Genomic DNA, 24,173 nt, shown 5'->3' with positions numbered 1-24,173 from the left:
GGCTCCTCTCGAAACTCTTTTTCTAACATCTTTGTCACCTCGATGCTCTTATCTGCACTCTGTTTTCGTGGATCCCTTATCAGTCAGACCCACCTTGGGGGGTGGGTGTATAGCTCCTGGTAAAGCGCCTGTTTAGCATGCCTGGGGGCTTGGGTTCAATCCCTGGTACCTCCATTAAGGAAAAATAAAAATTTTTAATTAAAAAAAAAAATCAGACCCACCTTTCTCTTTCACTGCAGGTTATTCTTCCCTGAAGGCTGTGAGACCTCATGCCGGGCGACCTTTTTTCCACACCCAGCCCAGAAGCACTCCCGGATTGCTGCCCCGGCCTCCCGCCGCCCAGCCCGTGCACGGCCGGACGGACTGGGCTTCTAAGTACCCATCTCGGCGATGACCCTCACCCAGACCTTCGTGGGGGACCACGGGACACCAGCCCTCAGCCAGCTGGTGGTGTTTCACCTTCAGACTTTCAGGTGGTGGAAAAGCCGAGTATAGTTGTTCTTCTTGAACTGAGACATTTCAATATTCTTTTTTAAAGTTGTTTTTTTTTTAATATTGATTTGAATGCAATAGCTTTTTTTGTACAAAGTTATTTTATTCTAAAACTGGGTCCCCTTATTTTCTTAAACGGCAGGATTTTGTATATATGGATTATGTTTTAGCATTTTATACAGTCAACTTTGTAATGAACTTTTTAAAGATTAATTGATTTTCCTTTGGGGTTCCAGGTAATATTTTATACAGATTTTTAAAAACGTAATAATATTGATGCAGTATTGCAACAGGGGTGCAATTTAAGGCTACACGATAAAGGGTTATTTCCTCGATGTGTGCAGATATCTGTGAAATTTCCGATGTGGCGTATTCGGTACTTCTTGGACTGACCTCAGCACTAGAAAAGTGACCGTCTGCTGTTCTCAATTTCATGTTATTGGTTCGACTTTTTGATACCACTGGGCTGTTCTCAAAGTACTATTCTATGATTCACTTTGTTTTCTTTTTACTCCCCAGATGAAAGAACCCTAAGTAAACATTTTTTCCGATTTTCGTAACACCCTTTTTGATGGTTAGTAAAATCCAGCTGAAACCAAGCTATGCTGTCACATTCTATTTTCCTCTGTTTCTGAAGTTCAAGGGTATAAGTACCCACAAAAGGGAAGCTTTTCAAGCCAAAATGTTCTCAACATAAAGGTTAATGCAGTCACTTTAATGTATATCCCTGCAAATGTGCATGATCTGAAAGCAGCTAAGTTTCAAAGCAGCAGCAGATTTTATGAGATCAGAACCCATAGAATTTTGCACATAGCTCAGTTCTCCAGTCCTCTAGTCAAATTTTTATGGCAATTCGGGGGAGCAGGAAAGATGGATGGCAGAGGTGACACTGGTCTGGGAAGTCACGGTTACCATGATGTCGCTGTCTGTCACATGCCACATTCGAATTCTTAACCCTGGTGTAGTTTCTTTCGACAGTGAGAATTCCATTTGTCGGGCAGAGGCGGTTCCACAGAGTGGAATGTTTACAGCAATTTAGAAAATGACAAAGCTGGTTTGGAGACAGAAAAAGACAAAAGGTCCACTCTCCTCCGTCTCTGTGGGGCACCCTCGCCTCCACTCACGGTTTCCTGAAAGGCTAGAAGGAAGGTCACAGCCAGTAAGTGCAATGTGGTCTCCAGATCGTATTGACTCACCTTTTCCCAGGGCTCCAGCCACTCTCGTTTGGTTCCAGGTTCCAGGAGTTGAGCCAATGACATTGTCATTTTGATAGGTTAACATGCATATTGGTACTTTGAGATGGTTCAAACTAATAAGTTGGTAAACTTTTGCATTGCTGTATTAATAACACGTTGCAGCTTGAACAAATCACCACGGTTCCCAAAGGGCCCTAACCTAAAGTCAGTGAGTGATGTGTGCTGTGGAGAGTCTGGCTCCAGAATGTACTTGACCAAGTACCATGATCCCTGAGGGCATGAGAAAAGCACATGATGGGTGTGGATCTGAGATGGAATATTTTCCTGTTACCAAACTGGTGGCAAAGCTTCAGGAAATAAATATGTACATGTAAGCACAACTTGAAGCTGAATTTATTTCTGTATTATCTTCTTAACTCATTATCTAAAGCAACAGAAAATGTGTTTTCAGAGATGAGTCCTTTACTGTGAGGTTAATATTTATTTCCCCTTTCTGTGTTGTGTATAAAAAGTAAGTTAATCTGAAACCTTACCCGGCTTGCTGGAAAGCTGGTTTTAAATTGTAAATAAGCCCCAGAGAAGCAGCTGGGTTGTGAATACCGTATTCTTGGCCCTAGTTTATGTTAAGTCCTTTTTTTTTTTTTCAATTGAAAAACCTAGTTACCTGGCTATTACACATTATAAACTTGTTTTGCTAATATTTTTTGTTGGATCCAGATTCAGAAAATACTTCACTTTTCTTCCTTTTCCTCTTTCCTTTGTTTATCAGCAAATAGCTTCCCTTGAGAAGCCAAACACATTCAGTCATTTGAAAGTCAAGTAGCTGACCTGCCATTGAGAAAACAAGAAGGCTGAAAAAATAATGTCTGTTCCGAAGAGCTAGCAAAATCTGTCCTCTTTTTTTTTTTCCCCCTCTGAAATGGGTAAAGGATAAATTGTGTCTACAAGCTGTTTACTGTAGAAGGGAACAGTCCCTTTTTGTTAAGTGGAAAATGAAATGGCACCTGGTACGTATATTTTCAGTTACTATAGAATTATAAAATGTATCGCAGGGCACCAAGAGGAATGATGAGTTTAACTGCACCTGTCCCCCGCTGTACCTCATTTCTCACCAGAAGGCTTTCTGGAAAAGGTTCAGTGTCAATGAGTATGAGCCAAGGAGTATGTGTGCGGGCTGCAGGGCAAGTTGCCTGAGCGTAAAAGATACTCTAGGTAGCGCTGTTCATTTTACAATAAACTGCCATTAATTACTAAGTGCTCCCCCAGCTCATGTACGATTTTAGCAGGAAGAAAACTGATTTTCAAGCAATTTTTTTAGACATATCTCTTGTCTGAAGGACTATCTATGTACAATAAATGACGCTATGTCATCTTCCGGAGTTATCAAAAATCGATACATTTACTGGTACTGTTAAAGTTCACGGGCACCGTGTTTTCTCATGAAGTGACATCAAGCCATTGTTTTGTGCCATTTAAGAGAGAACAAGACCCAGGCTGCACATTTCAGCTCAGTGTGTGACCCAAAGCAATATGTTTATACGAAAATGTCTGACATACTAATTTTTTTGTATCATTTAAAGCATACTGTAGCAACTTGTTTGTTTAATATATGTGGTTAATTTTTAGAATTACATTTACAATTTCCAACCAAAGTACTGTACTTTGTATAATTTATTGTGAGGACCTTCTCATGGGAACCAACAGAAGACAAACTGGGGGCAAATATCCCATGAATCTGTATTATCAGTTTCTCATAGACACTGTGCTAATGTGAGTTTAAAACAACCTGAACAGTCTTCTGATCACTGATATTTCAGATCTGACAGCAATTTAGTCACCTGATTTGATTATAAAGGACTAGCTAAGAATATATTTATTTATAAAGCAAATACTCATATTGAAAAGATAGGAGGATGGGAAACCACATACTCAAGACCCTTCTGAAATAAAACGCTCTTTTTTTGAACAGTTTGTCCCACGGTGTTTAAAAGCGTTAACTTTACTTAAGGAAAATTCTGCTTCAAATAAAGTTACAGTTTAAGAAAAATTGATTTGAGTGTTTGGTTTTTATTTTTATGTTCTTCCATCAAGTGGTAATGGTACTATTTCCTAATTTGGAATTTTGGTATTTTGTAACTTCTCCTGAACGCTAAATACAGTGTTATTGAAGTGAAATTGGAAGCAGACAGACCAGCATAGCCAGAGTTATCCTGCAATGTGGAGGTTTTTTAAATTTAGCTTTTAGCGAGTTGAGGGACTGAGAATGTTTTTTTAAAAATATGCAAGTCAGAACAATTTCTTGTTGCTGATTTCATCATGATTAATATTCATCTGGTATTTTTCTAGTTTTCATCATATACTCACAGGTACAATATAAACCTTCAAAAGAAGCTCCTAACTTCATGAATTCCATACAGGATTCCATGGGAAATTCATTTCCCAACCATTCTTTGAATCTTTGAAAGAATTTTGAGGGAACACATTTACCAATCAACCTTGTATGGGTGAATTCGTAGATGTGCCCTTCTCGATCAGAATACCCCGACCTGACCGTGTAATGATCCCATCAGTGTAAATTCTTGGCATATATACCCACCTTGCCTCTTCAGATGTCCAGCAGGTTCCAGCCAGCCTTCCTGCTATGAAAACCCGCTGTTACAGATAAAAAACAAATTTCTTCTGTATAGCAAAGCAAACTATATTCAGTATCTTATAATAACCTTTAATGAAAAAGAATATGAAAACAAATACATGTGTATATACGCATGACTGGGGCATGATGCTGTACACCAGAAACTGACACATTGTAACTGACTATACTTCAGTTAAAAAAAAAAAATCCTGCTGTTAGACTAGGGTCTGATGTAGTCATTCATAGCTAAGACTGAATTTAAGCCTTTGTTTCCCTCTTCCTGGGGCATTTAATTATAATAGCTTCTCTTACACTGAGAGTTAAAGCTCTTGATTTTTGTTAAGGCCATTTTGCCCGCTGCTGAGTGGGTGGGGGAAGGATCAAAGGCTGAGATGAGGTCCTAGGGCCTCTGAACATACATATCAGGCAGGTAGGTAGATAGGTATTATAAGACTGTCCCAGACTGAGAGTAACACCAAGGGTCTCCAAGAACAGAATGACTTCAGGGTTTTCCAAGGAGCAGGATGACCTAAGGATACCTGTCATGGAATGGCAGAATTATTATAACAGGACTTTTTATTTCTCCACAAGCCTGTGTAATGACAGAGTCATACGACACTGCCTTAGTTTCTCTTTCAGGTAAACAAGATCACCAGGATGGTGTGACCCTTCATTTATCAGGCTGGATGTATAAAGGGTCCATTTTTGTAGGTTAAAAAAATAGTAAAATATCAACCAATATGATATGGTTCAACCAATTACAAATAAGGAAATGGAGATAAATGTTTGGCTTATCAACAAAGCTGAATAATAATGCCTGTCCTATCTAGCTCGATAAAAGTGAATTCTCATAGAAAGGTGGGTTGGAGAAGGTTAACAAAGAACGATCACCTTCAGCAGGTTTGGAAAATGTGGCTTCCTGCCCATGTTAAACTGAGGAATCTCTATGATAGGTCAGAATTAGATTTAGAAAGATGAAATGGAACATATACTGTTATTTGCATATGAAAGTGACTTTCCTGACTCTCAGGGTGCCCAGTTGTTCTTGATTTGCTTCCTTCTAACTTAACATGCTCTCTCTGGGTAAGCTCACCCTTTTGCTGCAGGTTAATGCATCTCAGTCCTTTCTTCTAACTCGTCACTGGCGTAGTGGACAGTTCCAGTTGGATGGCTCATAGGAATGAAAGACAAATCTACTTATTATTATTTCCCCCAAACTTTATGGAGCTAGAAAGCAAGGTATTCATTCATTCATTCTTTCTTTCTTTTATTCTTTCATTTATTCTTTCAACAAGCATTCTCTGAAAGCATTCTCCATACTAAGCATTATTCTAGAAACAGGATATAAAGAAGTACATTTCCAAAAATATGAAAATCCCTAACCTCATAGAATTTACATTCTATCAAAATTCCAGACAGTTAGCAAAATAAAAATATAGTACGTTAGATGACAATAAAGGTTATGGGGGGAAAAAAACCCCAAGGAGGGTGGAAGAGGAAGTGCGTGTGTGTGTGTGTGTGTGTGTGTGTATGTGTGTGTGTGTGTGTGTGTGTGTTTGCGGAAGGGGGCATCATTCTAGACTTCATTTCTTCCTCCCACCTCCTTAATATCTCACCTTTTCTTACCCATCTTCAGACTTACGATGCTACTCTAATTCACACAAATATTTAATTGGCCTCTCTCCACCCTGCAAGGCCCCAACTGATTCTCCACGTTTCTGCCAGAGGAATTCACAGAAAATAAGATCTGATTGTGTTAGTTGCTGCAATTGGTCAGCAACACAGTCTTCTCTAGCCAGATACTCTCAAGAGCCCCTCCTGGGTGAAAACAATAGTCAGCAACATCTATGGTCTGAGAATGACAGAAGCTGCCTCTGAAAACAAAATCGCTCTGAAGGCCTTTTGGAGACAATATGTTTTTAATTTTAAAATTCAGGTGAATTTTTCATTCTACTCTCTAATACATATGTATTGTTAAGTTTTAACTTATTTACCAGACAAATTACTTTTTTAGCCCTACTAACACCTCCGCCCCAACACCCCCAGTTCTTCCCACCCAGGAAGGTGCCATGTTAAGCTGTGGCTTAAGGCAGTTTTGTCTAAAGTATACAAAATGAAAGAAAAGCTCAAGACGATCCACCGGGTCATGAAAGAAAGAAGGAAGGGTAGGAGAAAAAAATTTATGTATACAAACACACAAAATGAGAGAAATTAAGTTCTATTGCTTAATGAGTTAACAGCACTTTTATTTCCTTAATATTTTTCATTGAAGTATAGTCGATTTACAATGTTGTGTTAATTTCTGGTGTACAGCATGATTCAGTTATGCGTATATATGTGTGCACATATATCCGGTTTCATCTTACTATAGGCTGTTTACAAGATATTGAATGTAGTTTCCTGTGCTATACAGTAGGACCTTGTTAACAGCACTTTTGTGTTACGTAGCTATATGTGATATCTTTCAAAATACCTTTCAAAATTTTCATAATACACGAATTGTGTATCATGATTTGCATTTGCTCTTGAAGAGATTAGAAAAATAATCGTCAAAAGAAAGGCAAACTGCCACATGCAGCGCCTCATTTGGATGTGTCTGGAGTCTTGGAAGCTTGACTACCCTACGTTCTCCTACAAATGGACCTTGAGAGCTTGTTTGGAGGTTCTAGCAGGGGAGCGCAGCTACTCGTATACCCTTGACCGAGAAGAACGGTCCTCCTCTATCGGGGATGGTCGTCCTCTTCGACCGAGCGCGCAGCTTCGGGAGGGACGCACATGGAGCGGTGAGGGAGGAAGGGGACACCCGCCTAGCCAGCCAGATCAGCCGAATCAACCCTGGCGATCAATGGGGTGACAGATGTCGCAGCCAGATCGCCCTCACATCCGAGGTAGTTCTGCCGAGCATGCGCTATATAAACCGAAGGAGACTTCAAACTTTTAGCATAGGTCGAGTTCTTGTTCATGCAGGATTTCTAACAGGCATTTTTAACTAAAGTTCAAGTCTAACTAACACTTAAAAGGTCACTGAATCCCCTCAAATCGTTAAAATTGGGTGTTAAAACGGGCTTGAATTTCTGTTGTCTTCGTATTATCCAGCATGCCTTGCAGATGGGTGGGGCATGCTAAATACTGCCGTCTCTATTGGTGAAATCCTCCGGAGCCTCGCCCACCGAGAGCGCCTCTGGTGGCCCGCGGGTCCCCCAGCTGCAGACCGCTCGCTGGGCGCTTTGTGCGGTTCCCGGCTCTCGGAGCGGACTCAGGTCTGTCTTCTTCCTGCCACCCCCACCCACCCCTTCCCCTCTTGTTTCTCCCGGCTCTGAGCCTCTCAGTTTCCCTCCATCCCATAGCCACCTCGCGTCCATCCTATTCCTGTCTCCCCCCAAGCTGGTCCTTTGCGCCCCCGCCTCCATCGGGGCAGACGCGGGTGGGGGTCGTGCTTGGCCCTGTGTTGAGTATCTTTATTAACCTGCTCTGTGGAGTCCGCAGCCCTGGGTGGGAGGCAGGCTCGGATGGTCTCCCGGGCCAGGCCACGTGGAGCCTGGCTCAGCGGCCGAGCGGTGGCCTGGGCGCACCCGGGGCTGGGGGCTCGCGTCCCCGCGGGTCGCGGGTGCGGCGGGGGCCTGCGAGACCCCGCTATGATCACTGCCGGCCTGCCTTACAGACAATGATAATCCTCGGCCTGTCCACCTGGATGCTCTGAAACTCAAATTCGCTGCCTGTGAAAGTGGATTTTTGCGGAGGTTGCGTGGGTGTGTGCATAACTCCGCGGGCCTCGGCGTCTGGCCTATTCAGGCCGAATTTAGGAAATCTCAGATTTTTCAAGGTCAAAGTATAGGATATTCGGAGTCTGTGAAGTACCATGCAGCTAGCACAGATGTCTTCACAGCAAATGGCCCCAGCTTCCCAAGGTCCAGAGTAAGAAATCAGAAATAGAGACGATATGAAAGCCAAGTGGTGGTGTTTTTTTTTTTTTTTTAAGGTTTTAAAATGGTGGTATGTTTTTTGTAGAGTGAGGGAAAACGCAGTTTGGAAAAAAAAAAAAAACCCTTCCCCCAAAACCCCGAAATACCTGAAAAACAATTTCCTGTGCCAAAGTCCTGAATAGTCGTTTAGCCCCTGGGCACTCGGTCAAAGACAAGAAATTAAGGCTGTTCTCTGTTCTCGTGCGAGGAGCTGCTGCGTTTGTTTTGCAGAAAACCTGAAAGGCCATGATGTCTACGAAACCCAAGCTTCACTATCCAAACGGAAGAGGCCGGATGGAATCCGTGAGATGGGTTTTGGCCGCCGCGGGAGTCGAGGTACCCTACCTCTATGCTGTTTTCCCACAGGTTTTACTACAACGTTGAGACTTCTGAGGGAAGCGTCAATGGCGGAGCCCTGTCCTCTCCCACTGATATTTCAGACTTGGCTCCGTGAGTCAGAAGAGTCTTTCCAGGGTTTTTCTCTTTCTGAATGGAATGTATTTGATGGGATTCTGTTTTACTCTCAGCTTTTACTTAACCATTGGCGTCGGATCTACCATCAATATTTATTAATGAGGAGAAAGAAAGGAACCTTCAATTTGCCATACACCCAGAACATTTGTGAATATAGAATCTCTCGAATTTGCTGTTTACTCCAGTGGCTTCAGACGGGCAGCCTTCCTATCTTGTCTGCATACCTGTTTGCTTTGGCCCACAGTGTGTTTGGTTTTGTTCTGTTCTTGTAGTGTCTTATTTATGGGAATTTTCAGGTGAGAGCAAAAGTAGAGAAAACGTGGCCGGGAATTCCACCTACTCTCCACCCAGGTTCCACAACAATTAGCTTTATGCTAATCTTGTTTCATCTGTCTCCTCCCCTCCACTTGCTTTTAAAGCAAAACGCAAACATCATATCATTTCATCTGTGAGTACTTTAGTTTTTCTCTCTAAAAGATGAGCGTTTTAACACATAACCATGATATGATTATCACACCCAACAAAATTAACAACAGTTCCTTATTAACATCCAGCCCTCAGTCCGATCGTCTCAAACAGAACTTGTTCCTTGGATCTAAATTAGGTCCACAGGTTGCATCTGATTACATTTCTTTCAGTATCTAAAAAATCTGTAACATTTCCTCTGCATTTTTTGAAAATAAACTTTGCATCTGGAAATAATTTTAGATTAATAGTCAAGTTGTCCAGATAGTGCGGAGTGTTCCCTTGTAACTGTCCCTGTCTCCCCTGATGATGACATCCTACCTAAGCTCATGGAAACAAATTAACATTGGTGCATAACTAAACTGTAGACATGTTTCAAATCTACTTGGTCTTTTCCACGAATGTCCTTTTACTGTTCCAGGATCCAGCAGTGTATTTAGTCATTATGTTTCCTTAGCGTTTTGTAATCTGTGACCGTTTCTCAGTCTTTTTTTTATTTCACCACTATGACAGTCTTGCAAAGTATTGGTCATGTTTCTTGTAGAATCCTCCATAGTTTGGGCCTGTCTGGTGTTTTTCTCATGATTACACTGGGTTCTGGGTTTGAGGGAGTGTCTTTCTTACTGCATCATATAAGAGGTTACATGATATTAATGTGAGATGTCCCTTGTGCACTTACCTTGGTCACATGGTTAAGGTGGTGTCTGCCAGGCTCCTTCACTGTAAAGTGACTAATTTCCCCTCTATTCTTTGGAACCGAATCATTCAGTTCAGCCCATACTCACCTCCTGGAGTGGGGAGTCTCTGCATTTAGAATTCGTATGTAAGGAAGATTTGTCTTCTCCTCCATTGGTTTACTTATTCCATCACTTATTTATATCAGCATGAATTTAAGCCTGATCAGATTCCGGCTCCTTTTTTTTCCCTACCTTTAATTATTTTTTCCTGCCAGACTGCATCAGAGTTGACACGGTGAACACATTTCTCTTGTGCGACATCAGGGGTGCATGATGTCTGCCTGCCTCGTTGTCAGCGTTGCTGAGCTTGGCCAGTTTGTTTCCGTGACATGAGCCTGATCCATGCGGCATGAAGTCTCCCCAGGTCCCCTTTCCACGAGTGGCCTCGCAGCCTTGGGCATCACCATTGTTAGAGATTACAAAATGGTGGCTTTCCTATTTCTGTCATTTCACCTGAATTCATGAAATGTGATTTTCTTATAAAGAGCAATTGCTCACTGGTTAACTATTTAATTACCTTGAAGTACAGTTCACGTAAGAAAAGCAAGATAAACGCTTGATTCTGCCTCTTTATGAATTTGCAGAATAACGAGTCGTTACCCTAGCAACCTCCACAGGTGACAAACGAAGGTGGCTGGATTCGGGGTTTCGTTTTTTGTTTGCTGATTTGGTTTGGGTTTGGTTTCTGTGCATATCATTGTAACCCACCACGCAGTGTTTTACAGTTTTCTAAATTAGTCGATTTCATTTTTACATACAAATTCTGATTTCTGTCTTCTCTTGGGAAGTTGGAAGATCTGATGATACCAGGCCCTCCTTCCCACGGGCAGCAGTTGCTGACTCTGGGTAAGGACGGCCACTAGAGATGGACCTTTCTAGCTCAAAACCGTCTCCATCTCCCCTGTCGTCTCAGGACTCATTTTCTAATTGTGTTAAGGGGAGAGTGAAACAGTTCTTGATCCTTTGACCTGAACCTGGTTGGCATATTTATGTCACCTGTCTAATCACTGTGTGCTTCAGAGCTTGCAGTTATTTAATAGGTTTTGCAGTGGGGGTCTTACACATGTATGTAATAGAATCCCTTGTCAAAATCAAATCCCCTCTCTTCTTTAGCTGCATCCTACCCTGCCCCTCCTATTCTCCTGTGAATCAAGATTCCTGGTTACAGTAAGAGAAACCCAGCCCTACACAAGTTAAATAAAGAAATGCACGGGTCACATGACCCGCCTACCCTAGACCAGGCAGGCAGGTGGGGTGAAGTCATTAGCCCAGCCTGGGTCTTGGCTGGAACTGACCAGGGTGGAGTTGGACTGACCCCCCTCACCAGGGCCGACCACGTGGTTTATAAGAGCAAGTCCCCAAAGGCAGAATCAGGAGTCCTCCTAGTACTTTGCCAAAAGACATTTTCAGCTACATTTGTGCTCATACAGATCTGAAATAGTGGCGAGGGCCAGGCTGGCAGCCGCTGGGTGAGTTCCTGATTCCCAGGGTCACAGTGTCAGGTAGAGCCTGACACTTAAGGCACAGGCATGCAGGTAACTAGGTAACCGACACCTGCTGAGAGGCAGCCTGGCCTATTTCAGGGAGTCAGCATCCTCCTCTGTCTCACGCTTGGTTTGAGTCCCCAGACCTGGCTCTGTGCTGGATGCTGGGTGCTGCTGCTTGGCTGCTTGGGGCTTCATTTGCCTGAAGACCACCTGACCCCCCCACCCCCCGCTCCAAAAACCCAGTCAGATCCTCCTTGTGAAGAGGGAGATGAACGGTGTGAAAGAGAAGACGTTAAGGCCACAAACTCCTCGTTCAGGATTTCTGGGCAGTTCACTTAGAAGAAGGGACGGGTGTGAAGACGGAGTTCGAGGTGTGGACAAGGGCACTTCTCTAAAGAATTCCAGGGGGAACAGCACCCCGGTCAGGGAACAGCGACGGCTGACGGCGTGGACAGGAAACACTCTGTCCTGACAGCCCAGAGCAGCCCCCAGACAGTGCCCAGCCCCTCCCAGCTCTGCCTGGTGACGTTTTTCCATCCTCTCCCTCCCACCCTCTCACCTTCTGTCCTGGAACCGGTTTCTTTTACGGACAGTTTTATAAAGCTTGACATGACAGGGTGTCCGTAGTGAGAGTTCGCCTTTTGCTACGTGTTCCCAGAAGTCAAAAGCCAAAATCAGAACTATTCGGTTGGACTTGTTTCTAATAAAAGGTACATGTCTGGTCTCTCCCAGCCTTGGATGTGACTCTCTGAGGGGTGGGCCTGGGATGACACACAGGACACACACACACACTCCTTCCCACACGCTATAAATGATGGTCAGAAAAGTTGGAGAGCAGTGAAGCAGAGGGAACGCCCCTGGCATCGCAGCTGGGCATTTGGACAAATGCCCAGAACATTCTTGCCTGGAGGCTACTGCTCCGTGGGCCCCAGAGGGAGTGCCTCTAGGACACTGAGGCTCCCTCCTCCCATACAAGGACTCAGGGGGTAGGTCAAGCCATGCCTGCACCCCATCATCCCGATGAACCACTCCCCTCCCCCCCCAAGCCAGCCAGTTGAGGAGGAGGAGAGAAGCTGGGTGACATGAGGGGCAGAGCAAGGACTGACCGGGTAGGGAACCATCTGGGGACTCCGTGGGGATATGAAATGCATTAGTGCATTAGAGCACGTTTTATAAGTCACAAGAAAAGGCACTCTCACTATTCCTTCCCCTCCGCCCCCAGCCTTTTAGTTTGAAAACTTTAAAATCCACAGAAAAGCTATCATTGTACAATGGACAACTTTCAACCAAATTCACCAGTTGTTCACATTTTGCTACATTTGTTTCCTTCTCTGTCTGCTTTTTTAAATTCTCCATCATTTGAAAGTAAGTGTCAGACAACAGCCTGTATCTTCCTGTTGAGAAGGAATAAACAATTAATCTAATAACCTCAACATCATAGTCACAACTAAGAAAATTAGTACTAATTTTACAACATCAAAGATGTGGTCCATATTCAGAAGTTCCCTGTTGTCTCCCAAATGTCTGTACAACCGTTACTTATGTATTTAGCAGTTACAACTGCCCCTCCCCTGCTCCAGGATCTAATCAAGCAAGATTCAGGCATTTGCTGGTTGTGTCTCTAGTCTCTTCATCTAGAACAGTACCTACGGTTGTTGGTCTCTTCCCTTCCTTTCACTTAACAGAAAAGGAGTGTGTGGAGGAGGAATTGAGTCTTTTGCCTGAGTTTCTGCCAACAGAAATAATGAGTTATGAGGCTCGGAGGCCACATACTATAAAGAAGAGCCGAATCCTTTTAAAATAAAGATTTGCCCTTAAGAACGGGGCTCCTGCTTTCAGTCAGGAAGTAAATGGATGTCTAGACACGTGGTGAGGACCACGGAGTGGGATCGGCTGGAGGCAAATGGTCCCGCCATCCAGTTTCTGAGCCCTGCGCATCCCAAGGAGCTTAAAGACAAAACCAAAGTTCTGGAGGCTGGAAGGAGTCCAGGCTATTTATGTGACAGAGCGTCCCTCATTCTCCCCTTGTAGTCCGGTGCAAGTTAGGTCACGGCAGGGAGCACAGGGTGTCTCAGGGTGTCTCCTGGTGGGGAGCTGAGTTTGACCACTTGGGAGATGGCGAAACCTCCAGATCTTCCCGCTGCAGAGGCATTTTTTCCTTGTCCTAATTAAGTTACTTGTGGGGTGACACTTTGAGATTGTGGGAAGCTTCTGTGCCCTGGGACCCAGTGATTTCAGCACCTATTATGATCCTTATTGGAATCGGTTTTTATGTTGTAGGGTGAAAATTGGGGATTTTCTAGTTTTATCATTAATTAGGAATAATTCTACATTAACTAGGAATAATTCTCCTGTGAAAAAGAGCTTTATTTTTCTCTCTTTTTAAAAAAGTATCAGTTATGGACACGGGTTTTTGGTTGGCGTGTGTTACTATAACTGATAACACTCTTTTCAAACCTTGAATTGTCCCAGATGTGACTAGGGAATCCCTCTCGTGCAGGGCCCTGCCTGCCTTCGCCTGTGACGTGTCCATAAGTCTTTGAGCCCATCCCCACTTTTAGACATCACAGAGTCCACCTTTTCTCCTGGGAGCCCAGTGATATTTAGAAACCCAGATGTGGGTGCTGAGTGTGTCCTTTTCTCTCTGCTTTTGACTAGGTATCTTTGTCTTGAACCTATAATGACATTTCTCTTCTTTTTTGGGGGGGCTGTCTTTTTAAATTTAGTTTGATGAAGAATTTTTAGAAACGAAGGAGCAGTTGCAGAAGCTGCAGGATGGTGAGTATCAAAATGTATTACTGTCAGTAATGCTGATTTTTTTTAAGAACTGATATTTATGTGGAAGGGCAAAGATGCTCTTGATGCTCTGCATCCAGAACAGCATCCTGAAACCAGCCAAGCAAGAGGGAGCAGTCGCTGAAATTGCCAGGAGGTCGCTTTGGATTCAGTAGTTTCAGAGAAGCTGGTGAAAGGGAGGGAGCAGTTCCTCCCTCCATCCGAGTGGGCGGTCCTTCTCCATCCCTCTCCTTCCCCGCTGGCTCCTGGACTCCCTACCCCCCAACCCCCCCCCCCAGACTTTTCTTCCTCTCCTTCATCGCTTCCACTTCTGTCCTCATCGTCCCTTTTACACTGGGCCGCTGTCTGCACTAAATACCGGACAGACTTGACACCAGTGAAAGGCCCCCCCCTGCCCCATTTAACTCCTGGTCACACCCCTCACACACACACACACACACACACACACAGGCCCCTGTAAGCAGCCTCCTTCCTGGTCATCAGCAGGGTCCTGAGGCCCAACTCAAGGCTCCCTGGAGAGGGACCAGCTCTGCAAGGCTGTGATGCCACCTGTCCTGCGTGACACTACATGAATCCGTCAGTTTCCCACCCAGGGCTGGGCTGGATCCCATACGTGCCTCCCTCCCTGGGTTTTGGTGCATGGAAGGTGTTTGAAACAGGCTTGTTGAAGAAAGTAATCGGTTACTTTTTGACTAGTGACAGTGAACTTGCTGGAGGTAGCTGCAGCTGCGGACACGTGTACGTGAGTATCACGTGGTGACTTGGGTTTCATTACCAGATTGTCAAAGCAGTGCAGCCACAGAACATTCTGCAGTAACGGGATTGTTCTCTTCTGCGCCGGCCAGTGCAGGAGCCACCGGCTGTGTGTGACTGCTGAGCACTTGAAATGTGTGCAAGGCGACTAAGGAAGTGAGTTTTAAATCGTTCAAGAATTTGATTAATGTCACTTTACGTTTAGCTGCACACATGCCACTACTGGCTACTGTCCTGACCAGCGCAGCTCTGGGGAAATGTCTTCACTAGTTCTCCCCTTAACACTGAGGCTACTTATTTCTCTTGGGGTGAAAGCCAACAGGGAAGGTTTAGCGCAAAGCTAGTTTTCAGCTTGTTTCATGGCTAAATCTCCACCCCTGAATGAAGTTGAGGGTGCTTTACTGTTTCCGAAGGCCCTGGCCCCATTGGGTCAGGAAATGGGTCCCTTTCCGTTCAGCAGAGCATTTTTGGAGTGTGGAGGGCAGGGAAGCGGTCATGCCTAACTCAGGGCTTCCATTCCCAGGTAACCACCTGCTGTTCCAACAAGTGCCAATGGTTGAAATTGACGGGATGAAGTTGGTGCAGACCCGGAGCATCCTCCACTACATAGCGGACAAGCACCATCTCTTCGGCAAAGACCTCAAGGAGAGGACCCTGTACTGTGGCCCCTCTTATGTGTTCTCTCGCCTGTCCACTTACCGATGCTTTGCTGATAAGCTGTCCTCTACAGCACACCTGTCCACCTCATGTCTTGTATTGTTAGTGCAAACAGGGAACAAAACTCCAGAAAGGTCGTCAAGACCAGTTGGGAAATCAGTACAGAGAGTCTGAGTAAAAGGACAGAAGAGAATTGAGTTCAGATCACAGAGCGTGTGTCTGGGATACGATGCAAGTTTCAACATCTATAAATGCTTTGATATCATTCTTCATCTTTCTTGCAAATGTATTGTCATTGAGTATTAGGAATGGGGAGCTGCTGGAACATTCAGGGCCCAGGATACTGTGCATTGGATTATAATTTGATAATTATAATGATTCAGAGCCTGGTCTTGGTACCCCCTGGAGCGTGACCCTGGGCAAAGCGTTAAGCTCTGGTGTCCTGATGAGTTCCCCCTACGACGGGGTTAACAACAGCACATTCCTCACACTGTCATAGGATTCAATGAAATACTGGATATAGAGTGTTTAGCACTTGGCACACACCAAGCATTCTATAAATGATCCCCACTATTTTTATAAACATGAAGTACCGCCCACACTGAGCGTGGGTGCTGGAGTGAGGGCTGGGGTGCAGGGGCCAGGGGGAGAGGACACTGGCAATTCTTGTGCTTTGAGATTCGTGACAGGTTTTTCTGAATTACAGCTAGAACTGACTTTGCGTCTTTGCTCTTGAGGGACGGGTGGAGATGAATGCTTCTTGGCACTTAAGTTGGCCAGGGCCTTAACTAAAAAGCACTCTGGATACTTAGTTGTGGAAACGGATGAGTTCAAAGAGGGGCGACTGAGAAAACTGCTTTTTTGTGTTTTGAAGGATTGACATGTACGTGGAGGGGACACTGGATCTCCTGGAACTGCTTATCATGCATCCTTTTCTCAAACCAGACGATCAGCAAAAGGAGGTGGTTAACATGGCCCAGAAGGCTATAATTAGATACTTTCCTGTGTTCGAAAAGGTAGGTGGCAGAGAAGCCTGTGAACACGGCACCACTGGACCACAAACACCCCTTGCTGCTCAGGCAGAGTTGAGCTGAGTCCCGCTGGACCCACCTTGCTGGACTCCTGAGAGCTGGCAGAGTCTGTCAGCACAAAGCCAGGATGTCTTGGAGCCTCCCAGACTCTTCCAGAGTCTTCCATATTTTCTGGGAAAAATAGGGGCCCATGTGTGCATTCTCATAATTTATATTTGCCAGGTGCCACCCTGTGAGGGATTCAGAAAAGCAGAAACTATCTATTTCCTTCATTCGTTCGTTGTGCAGACGTGTGTATCAGGCCTCCTACTTGACTGATGGGGAGAGAAGACCCATTTCTGTTTTTTCTCTTCTCTTGGCTCTTTTTGTTTTCTGTTTTGTTATTTTTCTTGTCTTCTTACTGTGTCTGTTTTTCTGAGCTTCAAACTCCTCTCTTTTCCTCAACTGACAGGTATTGTTTTAAATGCTTCAATTAAAAAACAAAAGAAGAGGAGGTAAAAACACGGAGTAGGCAGACTTCCTCTGGCCTTCTGTGTTTTTCTGTCCTTGGTTTCATGGTCTCTTGCCCACAGGCACTTTAGGAAGGTAGAATGATACAGTGCAGGGAGGGACTGTGACAAGGGCGGTGCCTTGGAGAAGGTCACTGCCGGTTCCTACGGAGAAGGCTGTGCCAGGGTTCTGCCCAGAATGGGAGCTAGACATTGTTACCCTCTTTTACATGTAATGAAACAGTCACAGAGAGATTGAGTGATGTGTCCAAGGTGGGAGCCGGGACTGGAACTCTGGCCTCTGACCGTGACTTCTCCCACTCTGCTCCATTAGCTCTGTCTGATTTGGAGACATCTGTAGAGCCCCTGTGAGACACACACATGTGTTCACACTCGTGGGCACCTGCCAAGGCATCTCCTCTCTTCTCTCACTGTGCCTTGCCTCTTCCCGATCACCATCTATTCCTGTGAATCTCTTCATCCATATGTGACTTTCAAAATGAGAGTCAGGATGAACTCTTGTTCTTTCAATTTTCTTTGTCTTAGAAGATGTGAAAGGAAGCCTGCCTTTTTTTTTTAAATCATCATGTCTAGTTTATGACTGAGTCCTGAAGGTCGTAGAAACTCAGAACTGGCAAATGAGATTAGGACTTACGGCACGTCCCCCCAGCCTCTGGAAGGCATCAGGGCTAATTCTTTTCTGTAGGTACGTTTATGGAATAAATGTATCCTTTTAAAGCACTGGATGTTAAATCCAGAATTAATGTCTCCTTCCCTTTTTCAGGAGCTCATTCTGATGTAGAGCAGATATTAAGGGATGCCTTCATTTCTGCACCTTTTGCACTCTCTCCTATCGGGCACCACCTCTTAGTCGACTTTATTTATAAAAGGAGACAAGGCTGTAGTTTTGGTCCTTCTCAGGTGCTGCGCTGATTGCACAGCTTCCTCAGTTTCTCCACGTCGAGTGTTGTAAATGATGCAGAATGCTTAAACCCTGCAGGTTTTACGGGAACACGGACAACGGTTTCTTGTTGGTAATCAGCTGAGCCTTGCAGACATCATTTTACTGCAGACCATTTTGGCTCTAGAAGAGAAAATTCCTAACGTCCTGTCTGCCTTTCCTCACCTCCAGGTAAATAAAGCAGCATTTTAGAAGGTTGGCTGAGAATTCTCAGACCTTCTTTAACGTCTGTTGATTGGTTGGCTCTGTGTGTGTGTGTAATTCTTTTAGGTTCTAAATAGGTCGCAAATTGGAAGAGTCCGAGGCTGAGGTCTGAGAGCTGCTGAGAGGCACCCTACACATTACCCCAAAGAGTTCTCACCCCTCTCCTTGCCCAGATTCCAGGGATAGACTTGTATGTGTGACTCAGTTTATTCCTCGGTATTGTGGCAGGATTGATCCTAGAATTTGGAAGCAGAAAAGGGCTTTAAAAACTAATCTCATCCAATGCCTTCAATATACCTCTGAGGAAACAGAGACCCCGCGTAAAGAAGTCAGCAGCCGGGATGGCCTCATTAGTGGGGGCCTCAGCTTTGTGTTCAATCCAGTGGGCTTTCTTCTCCACTAGAGGGGGCGCAAACTCCAGCCACTTGGGCCAAATCAGGCCTGCCACCTGTTTGTGTAGCCCTCTTGAGCGAAGAATGGTTTTTACATTTTAACATCAAAAGAATAATAGTACTTCCTGACACCTGAAATTATATGAAGTTCAAACTTCGGTGTCCGTAATTAAGTATCATGGGCACAAAGCCACGCCTACTCATACGTATGTTGTGTTACCGCAGCAGAGTCGAGTCGCTCGGATGAAGACCATGTGGCCCGCAAAGCCTAGAATATCTACTAACTGGCCTTTATAGAAAAAGGTTGCCAATCCCCTGTCTAGACCAAACTGACACATCTTTGACCAAGTTAGCAAAAGCCAAGAGAGACACACACTAAAATCTCTGAAGAGTAACACATATACTTAAAAAAAAATTTTTTTTCCAAGTAACACACATCTATTTTATGTATAGCAGTGAGTACCTGTTAATCCCAAATTCCTAATTTATCCCTCCCTGCCCTTTCCCCTTTGGTAACCATAAATTTGTTTTCTATGTCTGTAGGTCTGTTTTTGTCTTGTAAATAAATTCATTTGTATTATATTTTAGATTAAACTTATAAGTAGATAGCATATATTTGTCTTTCTCCATCTGACTTACTTCACTTAGTATGATAATCTCTAGGTCCATTCATGTTGCTGCAAATGGCATTATTTCATTCTTTTTTATGGCTGAGTAGTATTCCACAGTATATATATACTTTATCTTCTTTATCCAGTAATCTGTTGGTGGACAGGTTGCTTCCATGTCTTGGCTATTGTAAATAGTGCTGCTGTGAACATTGGGGTTCGTGTATCTTTTCGAATTAGAGTTTTTCTGGATATGTGCCCCGAAGAAGGATTGCTGGATCATATGGTAACTCTATTATTAGTTTTTTAGCAAACTCCATACTGTTTTCCATAGTGCAGAAAGCCTGGTCTAGATTCTAGCCACTGTTGGCAGAGATGATAAATAACTATACCAAGAGATCAAACCCGGGAGTGAGGGGAGGGTATAGCTCAGCAGGTAGAGCACATGCCTAGCATACACGAGGTGCTGGGTTCAATCTCCAGTACCTCCATCAAAATAAATAAATAAACAAATAAACCTAATTATTTCCCCTCTGCCAAAAAAAAAGAGAGAGAGAGAGAGATCAGACCCTAAACAGATGCTGGATCATGGTTTCATGTGGATCCCTGCAACAACTATTCATTGAACACATTTTGATGGGCCATTTTGCATACCGGTGTTTTCATAGAAACGAATACCTTTGCTGTTCGCCTTGAACTTTTGTGTTTCCCTTTTCAGGAGTTCACGGTGAAAATCAGTAACATCCCTACAATTAAGAAATTCCTCGAACCTGGCAGCAAGAGGAAGCCGCCCCCGGATGACATCTACGTGAGAACCGTGTACAACATCTTCATGCCGTAGAGTGGCTCCCACGGCTGCGAGTGAGCGCCAGCCCCGAGGTTGCTGCATCCACAGTAGCGTCTTAATGGAAGCCAGGCTGTCGTGATCCAGCTGTCGTGGTGCTGTGTGTAGTTGTCCCTAAGTTGGTCTTTCATGTCGAGGAGCTCTCTTCTAGAAGCATCAACCTGTCTTGTCCAGTGAGTAATTGTTATGGGACCCCCTTCCGAAAACCTTTTTTGGAGAGGCCGGCATTTAAGTTAGATCTGCTCTGTCTGCTAATCGCCTGGTAACGAGCATGGGCAGGACCTCGTGTTCTCGCCTGAGCTGCTTTTCTCCTTTCCTTCTCCCATTCTAACCACCCCCTGCCCCAGGCTCGTCTTATTTTTGGTGCCTCATGACAACGGAATTCGCTAGATAGTGAGTAACTCTCCTCTGAGTTATAATAGATCCATGGTAGTCATGAATGCCATCGATATTTGCCAAAATAAAGGATTTACAAATCATTGCCCTGCTGCTAGAATTTTTAAATTAAATCGTTTGTAATATATAATACATTCACATGGTTCCAGAATCGAGAAACCATAGAAGGCTATCCAGTTAAAGTGGTTTGTTTTTTTATTTTCAGTTCTGCCCTCCATAGGCCAGCATCTTTATCCTTTGTGTATCTTTCCAGTTATATTTGACCCAAGTATAAGAGAATATAAATATATATAACTTTTATCCTCTTACTGCCCAAATGGTTATTTGTAGACTTCTAAATTTTTACGTTTCAAGAACTAAAAGTGTGGCTTGTTCATACTGCTTTAAACATGTGTTGACTTACATCTCAGATACTAATTGAGCACCTGATACGTGCCAAATAGCATGCCAGGAGGCAGGAACCCTGGAACAGAGGCCCTGCTTTAGGAAAAACTCCCCACACAGTAGGCGAGATAGATGTGTAAACAGCAGAAGTCATTTTAGAAAAGAAAGAATTATCACTTTGGGAGTAACTCACACTTGGGAATTTCAAAACTGAAACAAAAGGCAACTGTTTGATTCAGGTCCTGTAGACAGGACGCACTCATTCCTTACGGCCAGAGGGATTTTTGCCCAGATGTAAAAAACTGTCATGAGAGGACCCTGAATGCCTGTCCCAGCCACGCAAGTGCCTCAGGGTTTTATTAGAGGAAAATCCAGCGCAGACGTGAAGGTCTGTCTTCACACTTGGACGCAGAGAGCACTGTCATCATGCTAATATTCAGAACTGCTGGAGGAGTCGCGGCAGGGCGGCAGGTGCTGCATGGGGCAGGCCCGAGGAGCACTGGTGACCCAGGCTGATGCAACCGCCAGGCTCCTGAGAGCAAGAGAAGAAAAAGAAGAAAATGGGGGCAGGGGTATAGTAAAAAGCCTCACCTTCCCAAGAGACAGATCGGGCCTTTGCTTCTGGGAGGTGATCTCTGAGTCTCAGGAAATGTCATCTCTGAAAGGCGTGTCTTTGTTTGCCGGGGGCCCTGGGCCAGCCAGATAACAACTATGACTTATGGCGTAGGCGTGGTGTCAGCTCCCCTCTGGAGGGTCTGCTGACAGCCCAGCCACGTGGGCAGACAGACATGTCCCCGTGATGGAGCTCCAGTCAAAACTCTGGACTCACCTGAGTGAGAGTGGGCTTCCTCTGTGACAGTACTCCATTGTCACCTGTGCTTGCCAGGAGGAGCTGGCACTTGCTGTTTCATGCTCCCCAGAATGAGGACATCTGGATGCTCTGTACCTGGAACTCTCCTGGACTCTGCCCTGTGCATCTCTGCCCTTGACCGAGTTTCCTCTGTATTGTCTCCCTGTAATAAACCGTAGCTGTGAGTATAACCATTTTCAGCGAGCTCTTTGAGTCCTTCCGGCGGACTGGCAGACCTGAGGGTGTTTAGGGGACACTCCCTGAACCTGTAGTTGGTGTTAGAGAGAGGGTGGTCTTTCTAAATTCTTCAGGGAGAAGAAACTTCACACTCATTTGGAGGCTGATTTACACATGGGAACCAGAGATCGACTTGGTAATACCCAGGGGTCTCTATCATTGAGTTTTGTGGGACAGCAAAAAATCTGGGCTCTTACAGGACCTTCTGGATGGGATTTTACTACCCAGGGCCATTGCCCAATAATATTCATCAAAGGCCTGCTGTGTAGACCATAAGCTATAGAACAAAGGGTGTTTGGGGGTTTTAATTCTCTTAGACACAAGGGGACCCTTAAGGCTGGCTCTTTGAGACGACAGCCCGGGAAGGAAGTTGGCTTCTGCACTGAGTTAGAGGATTAGAGAAAGTAATTGCGAGAGGCCAGGCCGCCTCCAGTGAAGACACCTTCCCACGTGGGTCTGCTCAAGGTCACATGACCTTAAATGCTGCAGTTCACTTCCCAGCTGAGAAGCAAGTTCCCCTCCCCCACTCCACACAGGTGCGGTACCCCAGCTTTGTCGCAGCCCCTCATGGGTCCAGACCCTTAGGTTTAAACGCGCTCCACCCTCCCATTTTCCGGAGCCACCAGATTCCAGTCATGGAGCAAGAAGTCAGGCGCTGGGTTCAGTATCTTCAAAGACATCAGTTCAGTATCTTCAAAGACCCCTGAGGCAGGAAACCAGAGCAGAGCGGGGACAGGAGGCTCACCAGCTTACCGCTGAGCCAAAGCGGTAGAGTGCACACCACGGATGAACCGGCCAGTTGCCGGGGCTCTGTTGCCTGCGATGAAAGGGGAAGCTGGACAGCGTGAGGCTCTGGCGTCTACAGGGGACGAGCTGCAGCACCTAATGAGCCCGGGACCCAGCAGAAGCACTAAGAGGGGCTTTGGCAGACTGCTTGCAGGAAGGACCACCTGACACTCCCGCCCGGGCGCCTGGGGGCGGGGCGGGGCGGGGGATGGAGGGGCGGGGGCTCCAGGGGGCGGAGCAGAAGGTGAATCCAGGGGGCGGGGTCTGCAGCGAACAGCCTGCAGCCCGCCCTCGTTCTTGCTGGTGTCCCCTCTTTGTTGTCTGTGCTTTTCATTCCTCGAACCCAAATTGTCCGCGCAGAAGATTGCACGGCGGGCACCTTGTTCTCTCCACACCAACATCCCCACCGAAGGGAATCCTCTGACCATGAGCTCGGGAGCCCACCCCACACACCCCATACTTCTTTCTCACCAACTTATTTGATTTTTTTCAGAGCATTTGACACCGCCCCCCCCCACCTCGCAATCTTCCCTGTTTATGCAATCTGCGTCTTTATATTTGAAGTGGGTTTTTTGTGAAAAACATAATTGTGTCCTGTTTTAATCCACTCGCCATAGCCTCTGTCTTAAAAATTGGTGCATTTAAGACATTCACATTTAAAATGATTATTGGATTAATCTCCACCATGTTTGTGACTATTTTCTATTTGTTGCCCTGTTCTTTGTTTCTTTTTCCCTTCTTTTTTTTTTTTTTCTTCCACTTTTTCTGCAGGCTCTGGTTTTAATCGAGCTTTTTATGTGATTCCATTTTCTCTCCTCTCATAGCATGTCAATTATAGGTTTTTAAACATTTTTTAATTTCATTTTTATGTTTTTTTTTAAGGAAGAGGGAATTCGGTTTGTTTGTTTGTTTATCTATTTAATGGAAGTACTGGGGATTGAACCCAGGACCTTGTGCATGCACTCTGCGACTGAGCTATACTCTCCCCGCCATTTAATGTTTGTTTTTCTTTTTGAGTTTTAACGGTTGTCCTGAAGTTTACACTATTTACATACAACTACACTAAGACCACTTTCAAACAACACTGCACTACTTCGCAGGTAGTGCGGGTACTTTATGATTAGCCCCAGTTCCTCCCTCCTACCCCTTATAACACTGCCATCAGAGATCTCACGTATCCATAAGATATAATCGCCTGATATATTGTTGCTATTATTATTTTGAACACACCGACTTTATTTATCTGTGTATTTATACTGCCTTTCTTCTGCAACCAGAATGTAAGCCCCACAGAAGCAGGACCTCGGTCTGTCATGCTCACCACTGTAGACCCAGGGCCTC

The 24,173-nt window shown here is 44.9% G+C and overlaps 2 protein-coding genes across 2 annotated transcripts in view; both read left to right on the top strand.

Annotated features, from left to right (window-relative positions):
- CILK1 (ciliogenesis associated kinase 1) overlaps positions 1–3,735 on the top strand; it is a 30,992-nt gene extending 27,257 nt beyond the window's left edge. Inside the window, exon 13 of the mRNA XM_064476581.1 lies at positions 240–3,735. Within this exon, the coding sequence (XP_064332651.1) occupies positions 240–394 (155 nt within the window). The 3' untranslated portion in view covers positions 395–3,735. The remainder of the gene's footprint in view (positions 1–239) is intronic.
- A 3,756-nt stretch (positions 3,736–7,491) lies between these two features.
- On the top strand, positions 7,492–20,660 carry LOC105099535 (glutathione S-transferase A4). Its single transcript, XM_010992372.3, has 7 exons — positions 7,492–7,580; positions 8,514–8,618; positions 14,172–14,223; positions 15,518–15,650; positions 16,526–16,667; positions 18,171–18,302; positions 20,054–20,660. Exons 2-7 carry the CDS (start codon positions 8,529–8,531, stop codon positions 20,174–20,176), a joined length of 672 nt encoding a protein of 223 aa, XP_010990674.1. The 5' UTR covers positions 7,492–7,580; positions 8,514–8,528; the 3' UTR covers positions 20,177–20,660.
- Positions 20,661–24,173: the final 3,513 nt, after the last annotated feature.

The sequence above is a fragment of the Camelus dromedarius genome, chromosome 19 (genome assembly GCF_036321535.1).
Source record: "Camelus dromedarius isolate mCamDro1 chromosome 19, mCamDro1.pat, whole genome shotgun sequence".
Lineage (NCBI taxonomy): Eukaryota > Metazoa > Chordata > Mammalia > Artiodactyla > Camelidae > Camelus > Camelus dromedarius.
The sequence above is the reverse complement of the archived record's forward strand: the minus strand, read 5'-3'. Positions and strand labels throughout refer to the sequence as shown.

Coding starts and splice junctions, on each gene's coding strand:
- LOC105099535 (XM_010992372.3), top strand. CDS start 8,529: ATGATGTCTACGAAACCCAAGCTTCACTATCCAAACGGAAGAGGCCGG. Junction 8,619..14,171: donor TGGCCGCCGCGGGAGTCGAG/GTACCCTACCTC, acceptor TTTTAAATTTAG/TTTGATGAAGAATTTTTAGA. Junction 16,668..18,170: donor ACTTTCCTGTGTTCGAAAAG/GTAGGTGGCAGA, acceptor TAAACCCTGCAG/GTTTTACGGGAACACGGACA.